At 39.9% G+C, this 24,906-nt stretch overlaps 1 protein-coding gene across 18 annotated transcripts in view; it reads right to left on the reverse strand.

Moving 5' to 3' along the window:
* Window positions 1-12: 12 nt before the first annotated feature.
* Window positions 13-24,906, reverse strand: part of TNRC6A (trinucleotide repeat containing adaptor 6A) — a 232,965-nt gene continuing 208,071 nt past the window's right edge. For 8 of the 18 annotated variants that reach the window (XM_075069117.1, XM_075069109.1, XM_075069108.1 and 5 more), the window contains 19 exons: window positions 21,372-23,957; window positions 20,351-20,515; window positions 19,741-19,916; window positions 19,363-19,443; window positions 18,903-18,954; window positions 16,604-16,746; window positions 16,103-16,249; window positions 15,788-15,925; window positions 14,285-14,413; window positions 14,112-14,189; window positions 13,606-13,816; window positions 9,836-9,967; window positions 7,268-7,426; window positions 6,729-6,869; window positions 5,540-5,647; window positions 4,087-4,308; window positions 3,315-3,385; window positions 3,016-3,155; window positions 13-2,780 (listed from right to left, as the gene is read on the reverse strand). In XM_075069117.1, the coding sequence (XP_074925218.1) occupies window positions 2,405-2,780; window positions 3,016-3,155; window positions 3,315-3,385; window positions 4,087-4,308; window positions 5,540-5,647; window positions 6,729-6,869; window positions 7,268-7,426; window positions 9,836-9,967; window positions 13,606-13,816; window positions 14,112-14,189; window positions 14,285-14,413; window positions 15,788-15,925; window positions 16,103-16,249; window positions 16,604-16,746; window positions 18,903-18,954; window positions 19,363-19,443; window positions 19,741-19,916; window positions 20,351-20,515; window positions 21,372-23,957 (5,255 nt within the window). In that variant the 3' untranslated portion in view covers window positions 13-2,404. The other 10 variants (XM_075069113.1, XM_075069110.1, XM_075069116.1 and 7 more) reach the window with 4 other exon arrangements.

Here is a 24,906-nt window from a genome sequence, read left to right on the forward strand (position 1 = left end):
GACAGGCAACGGTTGTCAGCTTTTAAAACCAACCACGTTTTATTTTCACATAACAAGCTCAATGAAGGAGTTTCCAACACTTTGACAATACAATCAATGCAGGTATGATGTCAGTTCTAGTCAATGCAGAGTGCTGAAGATCATCAGCAAAACCTTTCAGCAGTATTTCAGACTGGACGTTAGAAGCCAGCTTTGGTTTGGGACAAGGTAGCTGATCGTAGTAAGTAGTTACAGATAAGTGTTGAGTTAACACAATGCTGGCATCCAACAAAGTAAACGATTTACACCAGGCAAGCTGAGAATAAACTTTTTGAAGTCACATCATATTACGTACATATATGGTCTGCTCTACAGCCATTTCAGAACAAGCTAAGCCACTGTGAAAAGTGAAATACAAATTAAGCGCTGCTGCATTGTTCATTATGATTTATGTAAATGAGGTATAAATTTAACGCCAGTACATGTTTAAGCATTAAACTTTATTTTCCAAAATGCTCTCCTTATTGGCAAGTGTCCTGTTGAGGATCTAGCGGGGCACAAATGGTGGGGTTATTAGAAACCTTGAGATTTATCAGTACAGCCAGGATCAGGGCAGCCTGATCCCAAAGGTGCTCAAATTGGGTAAAGCAGAGCAAGCTGCAGTTCTCTACACTTATTCTCTCATGTCAGAGTGAGGATATTGAGGGAGATTTTTGCCAGAATCAAATGCAGATTTGTTTACCTTTCTAAAGAGTATCAGAATAAAAGAAATCCAAACTATGACACACAGTTATAGCAACACAGATTTTCATTGTCTAGAAAACAGCCTAAATAAAGTCACCCCAAAATAGACAATTATATGCTGAGCAGCCAAAAACATCATGATTTATTAATATCTGAAGAAACTTCATAATTCAAACACAACCAAACTGTACATTTTACAATCACGTTCTATTTGTAAACAGTTAAAAGCCACTGACTTCTTTTGCATCTTAGGACACAAACAGAATCAAGGCAATGAAATGATGGCAATTTCTGCACTGTTAAAATTTTTACCCTTGCTTAGTCTTTCATTCTTCAACTAAACAAGCACAGTATAATACCATTGGTGGCAAAAAAAAAAAAAAAAAAAAAAAAAAAAAAAAAAAAGTAACATTACATTTGCAAGAACTTTTTAAACATTTAAAACTTTATACAACAAACAATTCTGTAAGCCCAATAACTTGGTTACAGTATGCATAGTTACTCAGTTCGGCTTTAAGGTACAACAGTTAAACATTAACACAGTCACAAGAGCAGAAACAGGAGCCACTCGATGGGATTACAAAAAAATTGTATAACTACAGATTATTAGCAAACCACCACCACTCACTAATAAAAAGACAGCATCAGAAAGCAGTATGTCAAACTCCAGCTTGAAGCATTTTTTTTTGGCAGAGAAAAGTCTTACAGAGCAATAAGTAGTATCAGTGCTAAAAGTTGAGTTTTTTTTCCTATAAGAAACTACAAGGAGATTTTACTGGGGAACTGGTTTTCCTGAGAGCCATGCTCTTTGATTTAGAGACAGGAATAGAAAACAAAAGGACATGGCCAAACACTGTTCATTATTCCCAGAGATAGAAAGCGTCTTGTTTCATCCTCAATTTTTTTTTGTCTTTTTAAAAATTTTTAAAATGATGGAAGAGTAAACATTTTTCTCAAAAAACAAAAAATATTCTGTAAACAAGAAGGCCCCAACATGGGCACCCCCAAAACAAAATGAAAAGCCTATTGAAAGTGCAGGACCCCCCTGGCTTGCAGGCTGGGTTGCAAGTCACAGCTGTGGCCACAGTTTTTTAAACTGTAGAGCTAAATTCTTTAGTTTTATACATGAAAAAACTGGTGCAATACTTTCATTCATAATCCTAAAGTCAGTATCATAACTTGATCTTGAAACGCCACAATACCACAATAAGGTAGGCATACATCAAGGCATAGTAGAGAGCGCACACTGTTTGTTAAGAACATCCTTGAGTAAACATTTACACATGAACTGCTGCCTCCCTGATATTGCCGATTACACAGAGAGACCATCAGTCAGTGCAAAGTTAAAAAAAGCTCATACTCCAACATTATCAGCAAAATGCAAAAAAATTATGGAATTCAAAGAATAAACATGATGAATATACACAAATGAGCTCATTCTAAGCAGTTTTTGTATAGATAGCACTATCTGGAAGTGTAAATATATACTTTTTCACATTATAACATTGGCCTGCATGATTCAAGTATTCAAACTGATATGTTTTGGGCTAAAACAAAGTGGAAAATGTGCAGAAAGTAACTGTTTCCACAGGTGACCCCCTCACTGTAGGTGAAAAGTCCAAATTAGTGCTGTTTTGTTACATCTTGAGGTCACAGTTTATTAGCTGAAAAAGTAAAAAGGTTACATGGACTCTCCACCTCCACCTAGGTGGTCAACAGAAAGGAAAGCATTGATGGGGGATGGGCTGCTAATTCCCCTGGTGTCACTGCTGCTTGGGGTACCCCACAGGCTTGTGGAATAGTTGGGGCTCCCCCAAAGTGAAGTGCCATGAAGGTCTCCACTGCTAGTTCCCGACAGCCCAGCACCATTCCAGTGATTTAGATCATTACGGTTTGAGAACGAATGGGAACCATCAATGGATCCAAGTCGGTTCTGGCTGGATCCAAAAGACTGCCAGCCAGGAGAAGGAGTCAGAGACTGGCCTTGTGCAAAGAAGCGGCTAATCTCCTCTTCACTGGCAAACTCAGCCAGAATAGTAGTGTTCCCTAATACACACCTGGGGAGGGAGAAGAGAACAAAAATGGTTTACAAAGAGACGGGTATGTTCTTGTATTGTGTCCAAATATCTGTGTTAACAGAAGTCACTGCAGTGCCCTGTCGTTTATGAGAGTGCACCATTGCATGTTAAAATCTTTGGCACTGAGCAGTGTCCTTGCACCCCTCCTACACAAATATGCAATAAAACCAGAATGAGGGCATTTATTACCTTTTAAATTTAGACCCAGACTTACATGTGCAGAGATTTTTGTGCCTTCACTACCTCTTCTTTTGAACTGTAACGGACCAAAGCATTACCATGTGGGAGGTTAAGGTGGAATGTTATTAGTGGACCGTGCTGCATGCACAGAGTACGCAGGGTTGAGCCATCAATCTAAGGATCAAACACAAGATGTAAAAAAAAAAAAAAGTGTACACAGACCAAGCCATTCAACCTGTTCTGAGGGGCTATTTTTAGGTTACAGCGCCATCTATTGCCTGAGGGCTGTATTTGCAATCTATTATATTCAATACGCATGCCAGTCATTCGTACCTGAGGTGTAAGGTTTTTTAGAACAAGCCAATTCGTTATTCTCCCTGAGCTGCTCTCACCCCAGCTTGAACCTAAACAAGGATAAATACAAAGTAAATACCACACCACACTTCTAATAACTATCTACCACAGAACAGGAGTGTATAAAACTGCAGCATAGTTAACAGAAATGGTTACCACCACATGGGAAAAAGAAGGAAATACAGAGCTTCCTTGTCATAGCAAAACTGGTAAGAAAGTGTTTATTCTGGGAGCAGTGTAAGATTCAGGATGCCCTTAACTCTTCCTTTCTTTGACTGGGTGGTGTAATTAAAATGATACATAGCTACTCTGTCTCTTAAATGTTACTGTTATGTGAAACAATAAAAAAAAAAGTGTTTCTCCATTTTGACTTGTCATAATAGTTCAGCATGGCTCTTTCGCATGTTTAAAGAGGCAATGCACTGCCAGCATTCAATTCGTTACTCTATAAATGATTCTGTGAAAGGAGCTCAGCAAACAACTCCATGCAGTTTTATAGGTATGGTAATTAAACTGCACAACTTGATAAAGAGCTGGAAGCTAAGGTGGTCTACAAGTCAGAATGAACATAAAACACAATATTTCTGCCATATGTGGTATTTCAACTTTGGATATTAATGATTCTTCAGAAATGCAGTTTTCTTAGGAAATACAGACAGATTTTTGTCCTTGGAATGATATCTCTACAACATTCTTGAGTTACATTTCTGATTCAAATCACAACCCAGAATCTGCCTAGTTTAACTCTTACCAGGGGTGTATCTGGCATCAGAATTTCCCCATCCTCCACCCAAACGAAGGGAGTTATCCCATGTGGACAAAGGTGGTTTCTGGCCTGTCAGCCCCGGTGGCGGGCGGGACGGAGCAGTGATGCTTTTAGGCGGCAAAGGGACCTTCCACAGCTCATGAGCCAGAGAGGTGTTAGTGACTGAACCAGGAGACCATGTTGATTTGGAATCACTGTTTCTGGCTACTAAAAGAAAGATGAAGAACAATGACAGTTTTCATACAGGATTTAGTCATAACATTTCTAGCACTGCCAGTGACTACGAATAATCAGGCACTGGTACAGGATACAGGACAAAGGGAAGTTGTGGTTTCACCATCACTAGACAGTCTCAAAGATGAGCCATTTGTCGGCTTAGCAGAATTCGTTTTTTTGGCAGATTCGATTTTTTTCATAATTTTGATGGCTATCAATATTTAATTTTAAGCATTTTTATATTTTATTCGATTTAAATTTTCAGCTTTGGGAAATTACAGGGAGTCAGAAAATTATTTAATGATAACAATGTTCAGGTTCAAAAAGTTAAAAGCTTTATAACCATTAAGACACTCTGTATCTTTTGACATATGATGCCGACAGTGTAAACAGCATTAAGTCAAACTAACAAGTTTTCATGCAGCATTTCTCTTACTTTTATCAAAATTTACAAACAGGGAAAGTAGTATTTTTTTTGTCTGTGTGTATGGGGAAAAAACCCCCAAAGTTTACTGGCATTTACCAATAAAAATCCAAGCCTTTCAAGCCTAACTATAGAGAAATAGCTAGTGAGGAACTGAAATGCTGTATGAATCTGTGAAACTTATTTTGAGGTAAAGAGGGAAAATTAACAAAATGACCTTAGAGAGTCCATTCAATCTTTACCTCAATGGATCTTCACATATTTTGGGAAGCTTTTCCTCATAGCATATGATTAAGTATTTATCCATTTTCTCATTTTCATAGTCTAGAAAGCAGCCACTATAATTATACAGCTGTTTCTCCTCCTCTCAAACATCTTCATGCATGCTTATTGTATCAAAATGAATGTGTGAAATATGAACAGGTAGTTAGCCACCGTCCACCACAAACTTCTCCCTTTTTAGTTTAATGATAAATATATGAAATTCTTTCAAAAATTTATAGCTCAGATTCAGATACAAGGAGCGAACCAAGGTCCCCCTGACTGTCAACCTGAACTTCATACTTCAGGGGAATAAGATTTACTTGGCGTTTGTTAACGTGGTTCAGAATTCGTAAGGCTTCAAAATTCTGCTGAAAATTGCTTAAAGTGAAACCAAAAGTCATCATCCTGGAAATCAGTGACAATGTCACTGAGAGGAAACCTTCCGTAGTACTTTTAATTACTATTCAGTGAACTGCGCAGAAGGCAGGCAAAGTGAGGGCTGGCTCTGAACTTTGAGCAATACAGAGACCTTACCTGAAGTGCTTTGTGCTGTACTGCTGAGGGAAACATTGTAGTTGGAGGCACGAATGGATGACCAGGCACTAGTTGAAGGCAGCGCGGTGTTCAAAGATGAGGATGACCCTATTAAAAAATGTAAGTTACACAAAGAATAGTCTCTGCAGGGGATCCAGGTGAAGATGGTTGGGGCTCAGGAGGGGGGTCTGGGTGTGGAGAGATGGGGCTCGGAAGGCAGGGGTAGTGGAGGGGGGGGGCTCAGTGGGGTTTAATGTGGCGGGGATCCAAGTGCAACTGGTTGGATCAGTGGGGTGGGGGCTGGGTGTGGGGGGCTCATTGGAGGGGTCCAGGTGTAGGGGAGTAGGGCTTGTTAGGGTGAGGGTTCGATGGACCTGCTTAAACGGGAGAGCCCCAGCATGCCAGGCTCCTGCTTCTCCCCGCAATTCCTCTATTCCCTTTCCTTCTCCATCCCCCTAACCTCACTCCCACATTCCCCTCCCCCTGCCCTATTCCACACCCCTTTCCTTCTCCACTGGTTTCTTCCTCCCTTCACCCCCCTCCCCTTCATAGAATATCAGGGTTGGAAGAGACCTCAGGAGGTATCTAGTCCCACTCCCTGCTCAAAGCAGGACCAACCTTCCCTCATTTCTCCCACGCACACCATGGGCACTTACTGTTGCAGAGAACAGAAAACAGGAAGGCTCCCAGCATACAGAAGAGGAGCCTGACTGGCACTAGGATCCAGGAGGCAGCGTTCAGCTGCAGAATCAGCAGAGCTGAGACACAGTCTCTTTCAGCTAGGCTCTGCTGCTCGCAGAATGAGGGGGCAGTGGCATAACCCTGTGTGCCCCACATGCCTTGCCTGTTTGGAGGGGCAATCGCGCCCCCCCCCCCCAAAAACTGTGTCCAAGGTCGTCCCCAATCTCCCCCCACCAGCAGCTTCCCTTTGCTTCCCCACTGTTTTCTGCAGGGAAATGCAGGAAATCTGCAGTGGGTGGGGCGTTTCTGTGGGTGTGCAGTCCAGCAGAACCCCCCGGGAGTAATTGTTGCCCTGCACCCAGAAACTCTGCTGCATCCTCAGGATATTTTTCTAGCCATGAAACCTGTACTGTCACAAATATTAAATGAGGATCTGGGAAAGTGGCAATCCTCATCCTTTAGCAAAATGTCTTTCCAGGTAGCTGGATAGTGATCCACTTATACATACCACTGTTCCTGTCCCTGAGGTGGTCAACTTCCCGCACAGTATTAATTGAAAGATTGTTTATGACACTGCCAGGAGTGACGTAAGGGTCAGTTTCAGGGTCGATGTTTGGATAACCTTTCCATGGCTCACCAGGACGAAATTCTAGGAATAAAAAAGATTAAAAAAAAAGTTTACAGACATGAAGTTGGCTTATTTCCTTTTACAGGAAATTCCTGTCTAAGCCCTATAAAATCTTAATCATGTCCTACATGCCAACATATCTAAGCTTCTAATTTATTCTCTCTCAATTTAATTTCCTTGCTCCTACTTTTTTTTTTTTTTTTTTTTTTTTTTTTTTTACACACATCTGTCGCCAGGGCAAAATTTCAAAGCATGGGGAAGCTCCATGTATGAAAAAGTCATTAACAAGACAGACCTCAATACGATCCCATTAAACGCATGGCCACAACGATTTTTACTTCTAATGCTTGACAAATGAAGAAGAAAAACTACTGAATAGATGTATAGCATGCAATGAGATAACTAATGCCAAATTTTACCTGGTGGCCAGTTAACACTGCTAGAGCCATTAGGCGATTTGGCACGTGGCCAGCCATCCCCAACAGATCCAGGAGGACTGGCTGGTGAATTACTGCTGTTCATAAAGTCATATGGAACAAATGGGGAATCTTCCAGCCTAAAACCACTTGAAATAGCACCTGTTAAAGAAAACAGGATTATTAAATATTCTCAGCTGACCTCACAGAACCATAAACCTCATCCCTTGCACATGTGGCATATTCATAACACACACACAGCTGAAAAGGTTCACTGGGTCAGATTTTAACTCCTGATTGTATCATTTCAGACTTGCCGTGGGCACAGCGTATTTTAAGTCTGAGCAGCAGAAGTGGAACATTTGCAAGTTTTTTCCTTATTAAAAATGTGCTTCTGGGTGATTTTCCAGGTTACAAGACACTTGCCATTAATAATCAGATCAATAACCTCAAACTCCTGGTGTTTTATCTGTTTGTAGTTCTTATCGACCCAAAATAAGACATGGACATGTCAAGGTCTTCAGCACTCCAGTGTGGAAGTGAAGTGGCTGTTAAAACCATGGCTCTCAGGGGAGACTCTGCAGGCTTCCCCCTCTTTTCCACTGTTGACGGGCTCATACACTGCCCCATTAACTGGCACGAAGGAATTCTTATTCATCATCACACTAAATAAAACAGAATACCCATATGCCAAAAGGAAACATCTACCAGAAAATGTGAAGTTTGTAAATGAATATGAATTTATCAAATGAAATATGAGAATCAGATTTTCTAGGTTACTATGTGCTTCATTCCCAGAATGAAAATCTTTCTGGACTGAATTCTAGTAGTTTGTATCGGAGGTAACATGGTTCCTTACATATATTTATTACTAATACAAGCCCTGTAAATAACAAATGCAAATAATTACAAAGTAGGTTAGTAGCCATGTACAGCAATTAGCTTAGCAGTACTCTGTATTCAAAATATGTGGCAGGGTCAAATCTAAGAAGAACTCAAATCCTGCAGGTAAATTCATGAATAAGTCTATGTCTAAAAGAGAAGAACTCTCCTGGATCCATTTGCAAAGTGCAAAGAGTACTTCTGCATACTCAGTCTCCAAAAGCCTGTGCTAATTACATAGTCAATTCATTGACAAAGGTGTTTTGTGGATTTTAGCTTTTTAAATAAACCTGTTGGCTAACAGCATCTGGCACAAAATGACAGAACTGACAGGGCAACTAGAACGTTAATCCATTTTTTGATAGTGCTCACAAGGGTGGGGAAATTCCAGAAAGCAGTGGTTGTAGATCTCAATAAACCTTAAGTTATGTCACGGTCACCACCAGCAAACAGATATAATTGTTATCACAAAGTTATTTCTGGAGTAGTGATAATTTCCTCGGATATATACATCTTCTATAGGCCACAGCAGGCTCAGACCCATCAAGTTTCTAACATTGAGGTAACTCTTGTTTCTGAACAAATCAAGGTAAGAGCAGCACATCGCATCTACAGGCACGTATGGATAATGATTAGCTTTCAGAACAAACAAGTGCAGTACAAGGATAATGCCACTAGATGTTTAGGGCAGTGAGGACTTTCCATAGTGTTAAAGCAGCTGACAAATCTAAAAATACAACTAATGCAGCCCCAGAACTGAATTGCAATGAGGGACCGTGTGAGGCATTTTATAAGTATTTATTTAGAGACTGTATGTCAAGTTTCAATCAGATGAGATTTCAGGTGATTTAACATTGTTAAAATGCCAACTGGAGTCCTGATTACAGAATCACAGCACTGATTTATGTCGTAGATTTGTTTGTTTGCTTGCTTATTCTAACATGGGTTATAGTAAGCCTATTTTCCTACCCTTTACAAACACTTATATGTACATACCAACAGAGTGTCCTGTGGCACCTTTAAGACTAACAGCTTACTGGAGCATAAGCTTTCATGAGTGAATACCCACTTCATTATGTGTCTCACGAAGTGGGTATTCACCCACAAAAGCTTAAGCTCCAATACATCTGTTAGTCTTAAAGGTGCCACAGAATACTCTGTTGCTTTTTACAGATCCAGACTAACATGGTTACTCCTCTGATATATGTACATACACATTCTCAATCCAAACCTAAACAGAAGGTGAAGCACAAAGACAAAGCATACATTTGTGGAGTTTCACAATTTTTAAAAGCTGAAGAAATGTAAGATTTTGTTTTAAAATAAAAAATGAAGTGTTCCAATCCAGATTAAGATAAGAACTAGAATTCATGGCCACACTTTAAAAACAGGCCTTTTTTCCAGTTTCAATGAAGTTTTAAAGAAGTTATCCTTCCACACATCAAAAGTCACGCATCAAAAGACAACTGGCTGGTGCTGAAGATACACAGCAAGTTTTAGTCTAACACAACATTTTAGTACAGACTAATAAGAATTCTGACAAACAGAACTACATGCAACTTTAGCAATGGGACCTCAGTATACTCCAATACACAGGGAATGGAAGTTTCATATGCACAGAGACCTTGAAAAGTTGTGTCTGATGCGTACGTAACATCACTGTTCTCAGTAACAATGTGTTTAACGTACCATGTTTGCTGGAGTTTTGATCCAATGAGGTGTTAACAGAAATGCTGTCCACCGTTGTCCATTTCCTCAGTCGTGATTGTGGCTCCTTAATACTGCTCATATCCATGTTTACATTCAAGTTTGAATTCATTCCTAGAAAGACATTGGTTTATGAAACAGAGAAGATACTTTTCTTTTGCTAACTGCCACTGTTTTCCTAATTACCTTTTAAGACGATATTGCTTTGCTCTGCTTGTTTCATGCTTCCAATTCACTATGTTGTATTTTAAATACATTAGAGTATTGAACACAGTGAACTTACTACAGACATAAGCACAGCAGTGCAAGCATTGTGCTCTTGGCTGATGCCCTCATGCCAAAATGCAAGTGGTCTTTTTTTCTCTAATACTGATCTCAGATCAGTTAAAATTTTTAGTCACAAACCAAGATCTTTTTATCAAGTCTCCCCAAGTCTCAAAGATTTAGTTTTTGGTGAATATCTTGAACCTTATCTGTGTAGCAAAGTAGTACGATTATTCAATGAAAAGCCACATTCTAAAAAGTTGGCATCTTAAGGGACATCTCATTGGGGGTCCTATTCAGCAGAAATTATATCTAGTTTTCTCCAGCTGGAAACTCATTTCCATGCCTGGTTGAGCTATTTAACAGGATACTTGGCTGGACAATTGAACTGTACTTTGCAGAGATCCATGGGCACTTTGCAAGGAGCTGCACATACATCTTTTGTTTTTTTGGTCCACATTTATCCTTTCCACAAACAATATTAATCCTGATTCAATACAAAACAACAACCCACTTCCCCCGACTCGTGCTTTTTGCATGTTCTATGGAAACAGTTTGGATTTGGAGCCAGGGTATAAATAGGGGGGACAGTCTGCCAAACCAGAAGCATGGAAACTATCTGAATTGCCACTCTAACATTCTTGTATGGGAACCCAGTAGTTAGTATTCAAGCTTAATGAACATACTGTATCGACTCTGGCATTCTACACTCACTCCAGTTCCTTAAGGGTACTCTCTGGCAAAGTCACAGGGTGATAATCTGAACAGTGAAGAGAGAGCAGCCGAAGGTAGTTGGAAGGCAATCCTCCCGATACTGAGTGAAGTGGCAGAGACCTCATGGTCCATTACAAGTATAACTCTGGAAACTTAAGGGGCATTTTGCCATCAGATCTCTATTTACGGTTTGCTTCATTCCTATAAATCCTGCACATGAACCACGGGGTAGCATTTTCATATGCAGCTAAAGAGTCACAGGATTTCATAATTCATTTTACTAGCCTACTCACTTTCATTAGGAACTAGTCAATGTTCTTTCACTAGGAAAGGTTAAAGTCTGATACTGCATTCTTTTCATGGGTAAACTTTTGCTGCCCTATGGATAGTCTCCAAAGAGAGCCCACAAGTAGACGCTGATGCCAGACAGGCTACCACCACACTGCAGCACCCTTTAGGGAGCTTCCCAGCAAATGTTTCACTGATAGGTGAACAGATGCAATGTCCAAGATTCTGCAAACGTCAGACAACCGTCAACAGATCCGAAACAGCAGAAAGGAGAATAAAAATATGCCAGTGCTTGACCCCTCTATCTTGGGTTCTTTCCAAAGCAGTTGTGGGAAACACAACTGGTGCTCATTTCACATCAGTGATCTCTGCACCCTTTGCATCAGCTCCAAAGAAGCTAGTGCAGAGGAGTCCACTGAAGCCTGCACACAGAGTATGAGGAGGATCAGAGACCGGAAGAGTGGACACAGCCAGCTCACAAAGGGGGATTCCATCCTATCCACAGGAAAGTCTGCATGGGCAATGTCTCATTTTTGGTCTATGTGCAATGGAGAATGAATTTCACCCTCAGTACATGATTGGTCTGGACCTGACCTCAGCAAGTCATCACGTAAGCCACCTTACATATCTGAAATGCTCCCATGATCATGTTCTTGGGAAATGCATAGTATTTCTCTACAAAAAGATATATCCATAGCAAAGGAAATATTAAGATCAGGCTATGGGAGGGTGAGATATAGAAAAATTTAATTTCTACTGAAAAAGAGCCCTATCTTGACCATGGCGCATACAGATTTAAATTAACTTAACTTATCTAAAGTGTGGGAAGAAGTTGTCCTGCTCTGAATGCCACAAGACGCTCCCCCAATAATGCTGTGAAAGAATAAGCATGAAATATAGCAACCTTTAGGAAGAGAACGCTCCAATTTTGGTTCTTCCTCACACTGAAATGCTACTGCAATGTGCTGCTAGAGATTGCCACCATCTTTCTTACTGACTCTATTCTTCACTGAGAAGTTTAGTTGGTTCCAGCAACCTAATATTCTTATTCTTCTTAAACTTTTCCTTGTGATCTAGATTCTGCTACACTTTGAATTAACACTATATGAATTATAAAATTCAAAGTATCTCACAATAATTTTACAAATACTATTGTCACCCACCAGGGACCCGCAGTTAACCCTGGAAGTGAAACACAACATCTGTTTAACAATGTACAGCAGTGTTACACAACAGTCTAAACCAAGGAATGAAGAATGGCATATCCAGTTGAAACAGCAAGGGAAATTCAATATTGTCAAGATGTAATTACCCAGTTTGGAATCTAGTAGGAGATCAGAGTTAAAATCTCCCTACTGTTGCAAGAAGTACCATGGAATCATAAATGACTACCAGTGGGCCGCATTTTTACATATCCTCTTAATTACTGTAGCTACCAAGAAGCTGGACCTGGACACCAACCAACAGCAGCTATTAAGCAGCAGCTTAGGTTTCAGTCTGGCCACAAGCAAAGTGCCAGGGGGCCACATGCAATCTAGCAGCACGGCCTGCACTAATCTATTTGCTCCACATCATTCAATCTCTAAAGCAAGGGGATTTCAGCAGCAGAGTTTGTAAAACAAAACAAAACAAAACAAAACAAAACCTTTTCGACAGAGAAGGGCAATATGAATGCAAAGGAGACCAGCTCAACATAAACAGCAGGAACAGAGAGATGCGCGAGCAAAGCAAACTCAACAGGGGAGGAAAAAACAGGGGCTGGGGAAGGAGGGAGATACAGGGAATAACAATTTTAGGAAATGTCAAAAAAGCAATCAGAAGGGACCTAAGGAAGGAAAAATATACAAGCCTGGAATTTCTGAAGTAGAAATTGGATAGAAGCCTGAAAGTGTAGAAAAAAGGGGAGAGAAAAAGGACAAGATGTTTGCAATTATAAAAGGTTCATTTGTTTTGCCTACAGTAAGAAACATTCTAAGTTCAGAGCGAATATTTTTTGATGCAATCAAAGCAGCTGGATAAAACTTGTAAAAGGTAGCACCAAATACCATTTTGCTATCTATATAATTCCAAAACCAGGGAAGACATTTTAATAGCCAGGGACATAAGACCCTTCATGTGGGTTCCTCACACGCATACTGTTCCCAAAACCTCTTTGGCTCCAGGACTCATAATTATGTACTTGGGACTTTGTGTCAGCAGCTCTGGACCCGTGGGATAAGAAAGACAAATACAAGGAGACAAACATTGCAAAGAACTTAAAGCATTTTGCACTGTAACACAGACTTATTCACCTTTGGAAATGGTATGAGTTTGATTGGCGAACTTCCTTCCTGAACAGAGACAACAGGATGAATCCAGTAAAAAAGATGCTGCTGCTCTTAGTGAGAGAGAGAAGCACTAACAGGATACAAAACAGTGTTGTTCCCAGAGGGGGAAAATGCCAAAGCAAAAAGGTCAAAGGGAAGGTTGTGTATGGAGAAACTCACCTATAGGGAAGTTGCTGAATGCATTTATTGGTGATGGCCCTTTCTGCAGCTCAGGAGTAGCATGGGGTAGGACATTCTCAAGGAAAGATTTCATGGCAGGCTGATGGAGTGGCTGCTGTTGAGATGGTGGAGTCTGCTGCTTCATTAACAGGTTTGGATCAAGCTGACGGGATTGTTGCATCATCTGTTGCTGCATACTAAGAGATCGACCCTTAAAAAAAAAAATCCACATCAGTCATGAAATAAGTGGAGGGTAAAGGGCGAAATCATATTTGGCAAGAGCAGATAAATACACTAAAGCATTTTCCTTTGTATATTTAGCTCAGCAAAATCCATCACTAAGGTTAAAGTGTATCTATCTTGTGGTTCAAGCACCATGAAAGTTTCACTTACCTTGTCCACATTTGTGAACTGCCCGTTATTAACTATATTCTAAAGTAAGCAACAAACCAATTCTCTCTCTTTAAAAAAAAAAAAAAAAAAAAAAAGTGTGTCTGTGATTGTACCTGTTGTTCCTGCTGTTGACGACCACTAGAAGGCGTGCTTCTCTGATTCTGCGCTTTCTGCTGCTGAGCCAACAACCGCTAAGAAACAGAATATTTTTATGAAGGGGTATAATTCTGATAAAATTTCTGATCAGACTTTAAAAGTTTAAAAAAATAGAATGAGTTTTGCTTACTTGTAACTGGGAGATCTGAGAAAGCTGGTTTAACTGGGATAGTTGGTTCAACATGGCTACTTGTTGTGGGCCAAAAAGTGGACTCAGGCCACCGTTGTTTGGTGCATACTTCAGTAATGATACTGGAACCTGTAAAATGGACCATATTATAACATACAGGGTTTGACATAACATGAACCATGACAATCTACAGTTGAACACTAGTAGATTGACAGTAACCTATGCAGTTAACCAAAAGACAGACAGGCAGTTATACAGCACAACTATCAAGTCAACAAGTATTCAATGCTCTGAAAGTACAAAATATGCTCCCCTTTAAAAATAATTAGAAGATATAGTAAAATATCAAACAAACACTAACACTAGTAAATGCAAAAAGGTAAATTAAAACATTACATTTTCACAACTGAAGGCACAAAAGTCTGGAAAAGCATGATTTAGGGTTCCAACACCAATTTTAACTCAGCCATACTGCACACCCTGTTTGCTTAATGCTATGTACCTAAAAGAGATCTTAAGTTCAGGATCTAAGAAAAACAAACAGAAAAGACAGCATATGTGCAATGCCATGGAGTAAGCAACACTGTCAGAGCTCTAACTTATAATTTTTGATTTTGTGTGTAGCATTGCAATATGTAGATTTCTGGCTCTGATTTCGAAAGAAGAATTAGTGGAACACAGATGCGTCTCTGTTACGAGGAACGCCATCCTATACTAGTGCCTCTAGGAACCGTGCACTCACAGCTGCACTTCAGAAATTCTTGTAATGCTGCACCAGTGCTTCTATGGAGTCCCTTCTAATCTCCATACAGACAAGGAACTCAGGGTTTGACTTCAGGATGTCCTCTGTAACTGGGGGAGTATAAGTAGGGACAAAAGTGCGCTTTGGAGAGAGCTACAGGGTGGGAGGATCCAGGCTAAAGTCAGGGATGCCGCTGTCAGCATTACAGGAAAATCAAGCACTTAGAGTTGCATGCACATGCAGATCACATCTAACGGCACAGCTGCCAACTTAAGGATAAAGAACGAGGAGTATGTGTGGCACCTTAGAGACTAACACATTTATTTGGGCATCTATAACTAACTAACTATAACCAACTTTGTTAGTCTCTACGGTGCCACACGTACTCCTCGTTCTTTTTGCTGATACAGACTAACACAGCTACAACTCTGCAACTTAAGGATGGCTTATTCTCAGCCCCGCATCTTCAGATAGTTATAAATATTTTTAAACCACTTTTTCCCCAGGTCCAGAAAAGATTATGTTGTTCGCTGAGAACTGACTTTTTGGGTTGAGAGAAATTCTGAGTTGAGAGAAAAGTTTATTAGGCCATAAACTCAGTAAATGAATGGATAGAATTTGCTTCAAATTATAAGTAATTTTTCAACCGAGACCAAGTATAAACAATTGTACTCCCCGACTGGAATGTTTTGGAAAGCTGTGTATGACTGACAATAGGGGACTTCTGGCATGTTAACAGTGGTTGTTCTGTCTTGTATTACCTGAGGGGAGAGTAATGGAGGAGGCACTTGAGCACGTGAATTAGGCTGGGATGAATTAAGAGGTTGTGCTGGGGTCTGCTGCATGCTCCTGGGTTGTGCTGCTATATTACCAACGCCAAACACACTGGGATTGCCATTCTGGAAGGAGAAGTTAACATTAGTGATAATACCCCTCTTCTGCGGCTTCCCCCACCGCTATGTATTCAGAATTAGTATTTAACAGTATATCAGCCAAAACAATAGTCATGCTGCTATTTCCAAAGGAATAAAATGCTCTCATCAAGTAACATGCCAAGGATATGCACATGGCCTTACCTGTCTAACAGAATTCAAGTTTTGCATACCCAGCCCTGCTAGGGAGCCAAGGGCTTGGTTAGGTAGTGCACTATTTGAAGGGGGAAGCTTCATGTTTTGATTGGAAATAAACTGCATGTTTTGGGACTCGTCTGCTACAATGCCATCCTGATTGGATAGACAAACAGATGTGCAACAACCAGCCAGCAAGCAAGCAGAAGGGAGAAACCATTGCCAGGAACAGAAGGGAAGAGTCACATGACAGTCCAGCATCAGCAGGAAACAGGCAGAAAACAAAAGAGACCAGATTAGTGTTATCTGCACTGCGAGTAGAAGAAGAGCGCTATACAAGTTTTTAGTATTGATAAATAAGTTAAAAGGATAAAACAAGTTTTACAGTTTAATAGTAAAGCCCTAACTTATCTCTGCACCAAGTACAGAAACTCTGGGACAAATGGATCATGGCTACAGACTGCTGTCTGAATTAATGTTCATCAGGTTTGGAGTTAAGCAGTCACTAACCTTATCAAAGTAAGGACTGCGATCCATGGAAGACTCTTTGGAAATCTGAGGACGAGAACCAGGGCCCTTTCCTACCAACCGATTGTAATCGCCAACGTTCAGGCCATGCTTATCCAACTCTATTCGTTTATCCTGTAACATTCCTAATCAGGGAAAGAAAGAAAGACGATGAAGTTGAAGAATCCAATTTGTTGCTCAAATACTTAACAGTAAATATGTCTGTGCTATTTTATCACTGCACTAAACGAGGCACTACTGAATACGATGTTCGAATGATTTTAAACGCTTTTTCTTGTTTTGCCTTAGAGTGCACAAAATACTATGACGACTGCTATACACGATTGCCAGAAGACTGATTAAACAGATTTTACTGATCTTCACACAAAATTGACTGCACTATTTTTGTGGAGAACATGGCAAGTCTCACATGGTGCTTCAAGTTTGTATTTCCAGATGTTAACCACACATTCTCAATACAAGCAGTACAAAATTTTCCTGGTTTGCAGTTACATTTACCATCTTCCTTTTATTTGGATGAGAAAATTCCATAAATCCCTTAACAAGTACTTCATTCAGTTACAAAAATCCTTTAAAGAAACAATAGATAAAAATAATTTAAGATATCTTATCGGTGTGTACTAATGTCACACTGGATAATTAAACCAGAAAAATTTAAAAATCGAATTTACTTTTTAAAATTTAAGTACAGCCCCACTGGGTCAGACCAAAGGTCCATCTAGCCCAGTATCCTGTTTTCAGACAGTGGCCAGTGCCAGGTGCCCCGAAGGAAATGATCAGAACAGGGACTCACCAAGTGATCCATCTCCTGTCATCCATTCCCAGCTTCTGGCAAACGGAGGCTAGGAACACCATCCCTGCCCACTCTGGTTAATAGCCATTGATGGACCTATCCTTCATGAACTTATCTAGTTCTTGTTTGAACCCTGATATAGTCTTGGCCTTCACAACACCTTCTAGCAATGAGTTCCACAAGTTGATCGTTTGTTGTGTAAAGAAATACTTCCTTATGTTTGTTTTTAAACCTGTTGCCTATTAATTTAATGAGTAAATAACACTTCCTTATTTACTTTCTCTACACCAGTCAGTATTTTATAGACCCCTCATCTCCCTCCTTACTTGTCTCTTTGCCAAGCTGAAAAGTCCCAGACTTATTAGTCTCTCCACATACGGAAGTGGTTTCATACCCCTAATCATTTTTGTTGCCCTTTTCTGAATCTTTTCCAATTCCAATACATCTTTTGACATAGGGCGACTAGATTTGCATGCACAATCCAAGATGCGAGCGTACCATGGATTTATGTAGAGGCAATATGGTATTTTCTGTCTTATTATCTATCCCTTTCCTAAGGATTCCTAACACTGTTAGCTTTAACTGCCGCTGCACATCGCATGGATTTTTGTTTACATTTTCCCTTTTAGCTTGTCCAATACAAATTAGCTATTCAGTTTAATTCTCTATCTCCTGCTGCACTGTGCAGGGGAATGTAAATCTCAATTTAAAAAAGCATGATATGACTTAACACAATGACCTTAATGTAAATATTTATAATTTGTTTACAATTGTCTTTACACAATCTTAGAGTAAGGACCCAAACTACCTGACAATGTGCAAAATTCTGAACAAATTCTGCTCATCTTTGAGATGCAATCACAGAATGGTCATCTTGTAACTAGTGGATACTGTTTGTTCCTCCACAAGAGACTTCTACTGTACACCTTTTTTTTTCATTCATTATTCAAAGCAATTCTCCTATGTTTATTTGCTAGAGGAAACCTTTCAAATTTACTATGAATAGACCAGTTCCACATAAACAGACTTTTATTAATGAGAGGTTACAGTAAAGATAAATATACTTCTAAAATATTCTTAGCATGTAAGATTCTCTTTTATAGATAATGAAAACCTCTTTGGACAGCTAAATTTGTTGTTTCTAAGAATAAACTAAATGCATTAGTGATTAATGCATCAAATCTATGTTTCCAGTAGCAACCAAGTTGCTCAGGAGGAGGCCAAGATAGGTTTAAGTTCATATTTAGGCTCCCATCATGTCAACACTTATGCACACGCTTAACTTTACTTATGAGTAATTCCATTGCCACCAATGGGACTACTTATATATGTCAAGTTTCCCATGTGGCAAGCATTTACATAATCAGGACCTCCATTTCTTTAGGGGAATGAGAATAATTTTTTAGTAACTCAGGAGAGGATGCAAACAAAAAGATGTGGAATACAGATTTGACAGTTAAACACAAGACTAATTTCCCCTATGCTTACCTCCAGACATGTCCATCTTATTGCTCGGTATGGTTTCTTCTGGTGATTCTCTCTGAAGTAATAAAATGAATCAGTTTAGTAAGAACCGTTTAAAAAAGTTAAAACAAAGGAGATCCAGATACAGTGAGTATTTCATTCAACCCTGCAAGAAAGAATAATCAAACTTTTTACAAAGCAAGTGTGATTTTGCAAGCATTTTTTCCTATTTTCTAATCCCTGTATTGCTGAAGACAGACATCTTCAGACACAAAAATATTGATGATCTTGTACATGCTACTAGAATTAAAACTCAGTATGTTTAAGAAGTTTTTCGAACACCAGGTGTTCTTATATTAAAGATCCTAACAGTAAAGGAATGAAAAAAACAAATCAAAGAAGAAAGGAGTTGTTAATCTAAACTTGAAAATGATTTAACTGAAACAAGGGTATTTATCAAGCCTTACAAACATACCATACTTACTGAAAAACTGAGATTTGTGAACTGCTTAATGAATGGATTTATCCACGTTTCATCTTGTTTATTTCCACCTTTCATTGTTCCCTTAAAAATAAAAGGGATTACTGTGATACCTGAAACAGTCACCAGCACGTACATTACATTGTAAGAAAGGATTAGATTAAAATGTAAACAAGGATTAAGCCTTCCTACATAATTATACAACACAGAATTCAATGGAGTCCTTAATACTGACTGGGGCATTTAGAAGTTCTCCCCACACCTACACCTACCCACAAAATAGTTCCTGTGTGAGAGGCTTTTAGGAATTACATCCATTTTCTGTCCCTCAGACTTCTTGCATTCTTAAATTCCGGCCTCACCTTGTAAAGTCATAATTACCTTTGTAGGCATTTTTTTCATGTACAGTGGCCAATTCAAAGATGGGTTAACTTCTTGGGAAGAACTGCTGTTCCACATTCCAATCTCTACATCATCATCTTCCTCCCAGCTGGTCTGACGACTCCCTGGCAATGACATAGCATCACCACACCAACCATCTTGCATAGATTTAGGCCCTGGATGTAAAGATTTTTCAGTTATGAACTAACTCCCTTTAATGCAAATACATATTAAGGTTGCCAGACTATATTCAATTGTTAAGTAAAACTATATTATTGTGACAAACCTGATATTCTGCCATAATCTTGTGAATCCAGGGGGACCAAAGGCAACAGAAAAAAATCAACCAACAGCATTTGTTTTAACTTATGTCACTAGTTTAAAAAAAGCTGCTAATTTCCCATTAAAAATATTAATGAAAATAGAACTTTTCTTTAGTACCTAAGATCTGAGAAAGTCACTAGCAAATTTACAGACAGCACATCTACCTTTTGCATTTATGTAAATGTCAAGATACAAGCCTTTTATATTTGAATTCACAATCAAACTTCTTGGTCACTATTTCACACTTCACCACCTGCATACTCAAAGAAGCTGCAAAAGCACATACCAGGTTTACTTGAAGCCTGCTGACCAACAGAAGCATTTCCCCAGCCAGAGGTGCCTGCTGCATCACTGATGGGCTCTCCCCAGCTAGTACCAGTATCCATGGGTTTACCCCACGCTGACGTTCCATTATCTACAGTAGTGGCAGGAGTAGAAGGCTCTCCCCAACCTTTTTAAAGCAGCAGGAGTTATTGGTGAGTTTAACAAGTCTTAAAACATTATTACATGCTGAGGGGTTCTTTACACTCAAAATATAATACAACACCACATAACTAAAAGCAAGATAAATACACATTTTAAATCAAGTAAAATATTGCAGTTTTAAGATTCTTCATGAGGAAAAAAACTAAATATAATATCAGTTCCATACATGAAGACATTACGTTTTGAGTACAGACATCTCGAATGAGAAGACACTAAACATCTAAAAACGCCACTCCATTTCTCTTTTGGATCTGATTCAATTGCAATTGAAAATTACTGGAAGACAAATACTTTCTTCGATATACTGAGCAAGCTCAACTACCCTTTCCCCCAATCTATTAAGGTCAGAGCTCTTTTTCTGAAGTCCAAAACTGCTACTGCAATATAAACAAACTCCCAGCGCCCTCCCTCACAACGAAGTGAACAGCAAAGTGCCCTCCTCATTGTTGGCAATAAAAATTCTGTATTAAGGACACAGGTGAAGCCTTGAGTCTGCACTGTACCTTGCAGACACCTCTTGATGCCATTCTGTTTGCTATAGAGGCTTAAAGTTAATGTCAGAGCTGAAATTAAAGTCTGGAGATACATGCAAAGCAAAAGTGCTTCCCTTTCTTGATGTTGCTTTTTTTTTTTTTTTTTTTTTAAATTTCAGAAAGATTCCTTCAGATAAAATACAAGCACTGAAAACCTATTTGTACTGCTCTCAGTTCTCTGACAAAACTATTCCCCAGCTTATAGAAGTTTCTAGTTTCAAATAAGGTCCAGAGAAGTGTTTTATAATTGCCCAAGAAAACACAAGTCTAGGTAAAATGAAGCCTTACCAGAACCATTACTGCTCTCCTTGTTGGACATGGCACTTGAAGGCAGTAGCTGCTGATGTACCTGTGCTTGCTGGTCTGAACTGCTGCTACTGTTTGGGACATTTTTATTCCACATATTCACATTTTTGTAGTTGTATTTGCTTGGATCACCCCAAGCAGAAGTTCCATCATCAATTTCCATTTTACGGCGTATTGATTCTGGGGATGGCTCCTCCCATCCTGTGGGTTCCTCTTCCTTTGCTGGACTTGGTATTGGTCCACCCAACCACCCAGAACCTGGTGGTTTATTTGTGGTAGATGGTGCTCCCCAAGATCCAACATCTTGCTGCTTGTTCCAGTCCGGGGAGTTGACTGGCTTTGACGACTCACCCCAACCTTGAGGCTGATTTGATTTGGGAGGTTCTCCCCAGCCCTGGCTCTGATTAGACTTTGCAGGCTCATCCCATCCTGAAGAATTATTTGGGTTTGTATTACTACTTCCCCAAGTAACAGAATTTGATTTCGAAGACTCATTCCAACCAGATACTGATCTGTCACTGTCACTACCTCCTGAACTAGATTTCTTAGCCTCACCCCAATGGTTGCTTCTTGAATTTTCTCCCCAGCTGTCGTTGGCAGAAATTGCCCAGCCTTGGCTGGCTTTTTGTCCATCTACCCATCCCTGTTTGATCTTCTGTGCATCATTCCAAGACGACTTGTCCTCTTTGCCACTTACCCATATTTGATTGCTCTTGACCATTACTGTAGCAGCAGAATCCTCTTCCCACCCACCTTGGCTGTTGGAGCCTTTGGAGTCTCCCCACCTTGTAGCAGACTTTGGATCTCCCCACCCTGATATAGATGAGGTATCATTAACATTAGGGCTAGGTCTCTCCACACATCCCCCTGAGCTGGAAGTCTGTGTCACAGAGCCTCCCCAGGCCTCTGTCCCATTGTCAGTCTTTCTTTCACCTCTTGGCGATGTTTCAGTATCCCAGGCAGTGTTTTGTTTAATTGGAGTCTGTCCCCAACCAGAGTTGGAAAGGACACGTGGATCTAAGTCAGTTCTGCTCACTATACTTTGGAGTAATGCATGCTGGTCAACTTTTCTTCTCTCTCGGTTCTGTCCTTCTGCAGTTACTTTATCATCATGGCATCCAGTGCTCTCTGTACTACCCTCGCTATCCCCTGTTTTGGCCCATACATTGTTCTGCTCAGTTATCTGAGATGCAGCAGAATTCTGGCTATTAGGATCATCCTCTTCAGCAGATTTCCACCCATTTGTAAACTTCCTACTATTTCCATTTACGCTTTCATTGGAATGCTGATTGCTAGGCAGTTTATTCCATTCCCCATTTGAAATGCTAGTGCCAGTGTTTTGTGCAGGGTTGGCCCATCCTCTTCGACTTCCTCCAGAACTCGCACCATTTGCGTTTCCCCATGGCATATTTTGGGAGTTGACTGTCCCTCCCTCCCATACCCCTCCTCCTTTATTCCCATTGATTTGAAAATTAGTGCTGCCATGCCCATTGCTGCCAGGCTGCGTTAGAGTTGCATTCACAGTGTCACCATTAGCTTGGCTGTTTGGGCCTGAACATTTGTCTCCAGAGTAGTTAGAACCATAGGCAACCCACGCAGTACCATAAGATCCACCATTTTTTGCCTCACCATTGCTAAGATGAGAAGTGGAAGTGCCATTTGTAACTGGAGAGGCCTGAATCTGAGAATGATTCATTGTGCTCACATGCCAGGCCCCAGGCCCTGTATTATTAGGCAGTTCGTTAATCTGTACTGAACCAGCAGAGTTTGGTAAACTAGAGGTCATAAAGTTAGTAGTGTTATTTGGTCCATTCATTTCAGTGTTAAGGTTTTGAGGTTGTCCACTGAATGAAACCTTCCTTGTACCATTCACTTCAGAATCACAATTTTCCTGAAGGCTTGCCCAGGAACCATGGGCTGAACCACCCACTTTAGAGTTAATATTCTGATTGTTAGACTTCTGACCTATGGTACTGCACTGAATATTTGTGCCAGAATTACCACTCCCTACAGACCCTTTCAGGGCATGTCCATTGTTCTCCAATACAGGCCAGGCACCATGGTTGCCATTTGAATTCAAAGTGCTTGGATTTAACCCTCCATTTGATGAAGAGTTTATGGTGCCCCAAGCATTCATTCTATTGTTGCTACTTTCAGATTTGCTGTCAGGAGCATCCACAGAAACTTGACATGTGCTTATTATGGTTCCATGGGATAAACCCCATGGCCCATTAATACTTCCGTTGCCCACATTATTGCTGTTGCTACCAACCACAAACTTATTTTGAGAACCATGTCCAATGCCATTCCGAACGCTATCATTTTCACCACCTGTGCTCCCTGAAGCCATTATAACAAGATTTCTCTCTGACCCAGAACTAGAGGCGGAGTCAGTGTCCATACATTCTGAAGCCAACTCTGGGTCACTGCCTGTGATTGATGGCCATGCTTCTTTGTCAGAACCGTCTACAATAACTTTATCCCAGTTTGTGCTGGAGTCACTATTTGAAGAGACTGGTCCCCAGTGAGAATTTTCATAATGGGATCCTAGACCACTGTGGTTCAGATCTAGAAAGAAAAGGAAAACAAAGTGCATCTGTAAATTCAAGAATTTTACTTCAGTTAGCACCCCCCCAAAAAAAAAATTACAGTAGAACCTCAGACTTATGAACACCAGTTACAAACTGACCAGTCAACCACACACCTCATTAGGAACTGGAAGTATGCAATTAGGCAGCAGTAGAGACCCAAATTTTATATTTTTCCCCCCTCACCCCGCCCCCCCACACCTACACCTACTAAAAAAATAAAGGGAAAGTAAAAAAAGATTTGACAAGGTAAGGAAACTGTTTCTGTGCTTGTTTCATTTACATTAAGAGGGTTAAAAGCAACATTTTTCTTCTGCATAGTCAAGTTTCAAAGTTGTATTAAGTCAATGTTCAGTTGTAAACTTTTGAAACAACAACCCAAAATGTTTTGTTCAGAGTTATGAACAACCTCCAGGTGTTCGTAACTCTGAGGTTTTACTGTTATAAGACAAATACAACAATTCAAAGTGAGAGGTATTGCACAGACTACTCTAACACTTATCACTGGATGTTATGATGACATTAATATATCAATTGCCACATAATACCTAGCAGAACACTTAGCAAGGGCATGGAAAAATATATTCATATATTTGAGGTATGAAATTAAATATGGCATCCCTAATAAACTAGGGTTTGGATTGCCATTACAGTTTGTGTTTTTTAATATTATACCGCTCATGTGTAGAATACTTTATGAAAGGGGCACTATACAAATCAAAAACCAAAACAATTGTTAAAGCTTGAAAGCGATGTTCTGAAAGGGAGAATGTTATATATAACAGAAATTTAAACAGACTACTATGCAACAGTAGCCAGGGAAAAGTATGGAAAGAAACACCATTAAAGGACATTGAAAATATCTTAAGTGACAGGTTATTCAAGGTATTTACTTTTGTACATCATCCTCCATACGTAGAATAAGAAAG

Source organism: Chelonoidis abingdonii, chromosome 9 (genome assembly GCF_003597395.2).
Source record: "Chelonoidis abingdonii isolate Lonesome George chromosome 9, CheloAbing_2.0, whole genome shotgun sequence".
In the NCBI taxonomy this organism is placed as follows: Eukaryota; Metazoa; Chordata; order Testudines; family Testudinidae; genus Chelonoidis; species Chelonoidis abingdonii.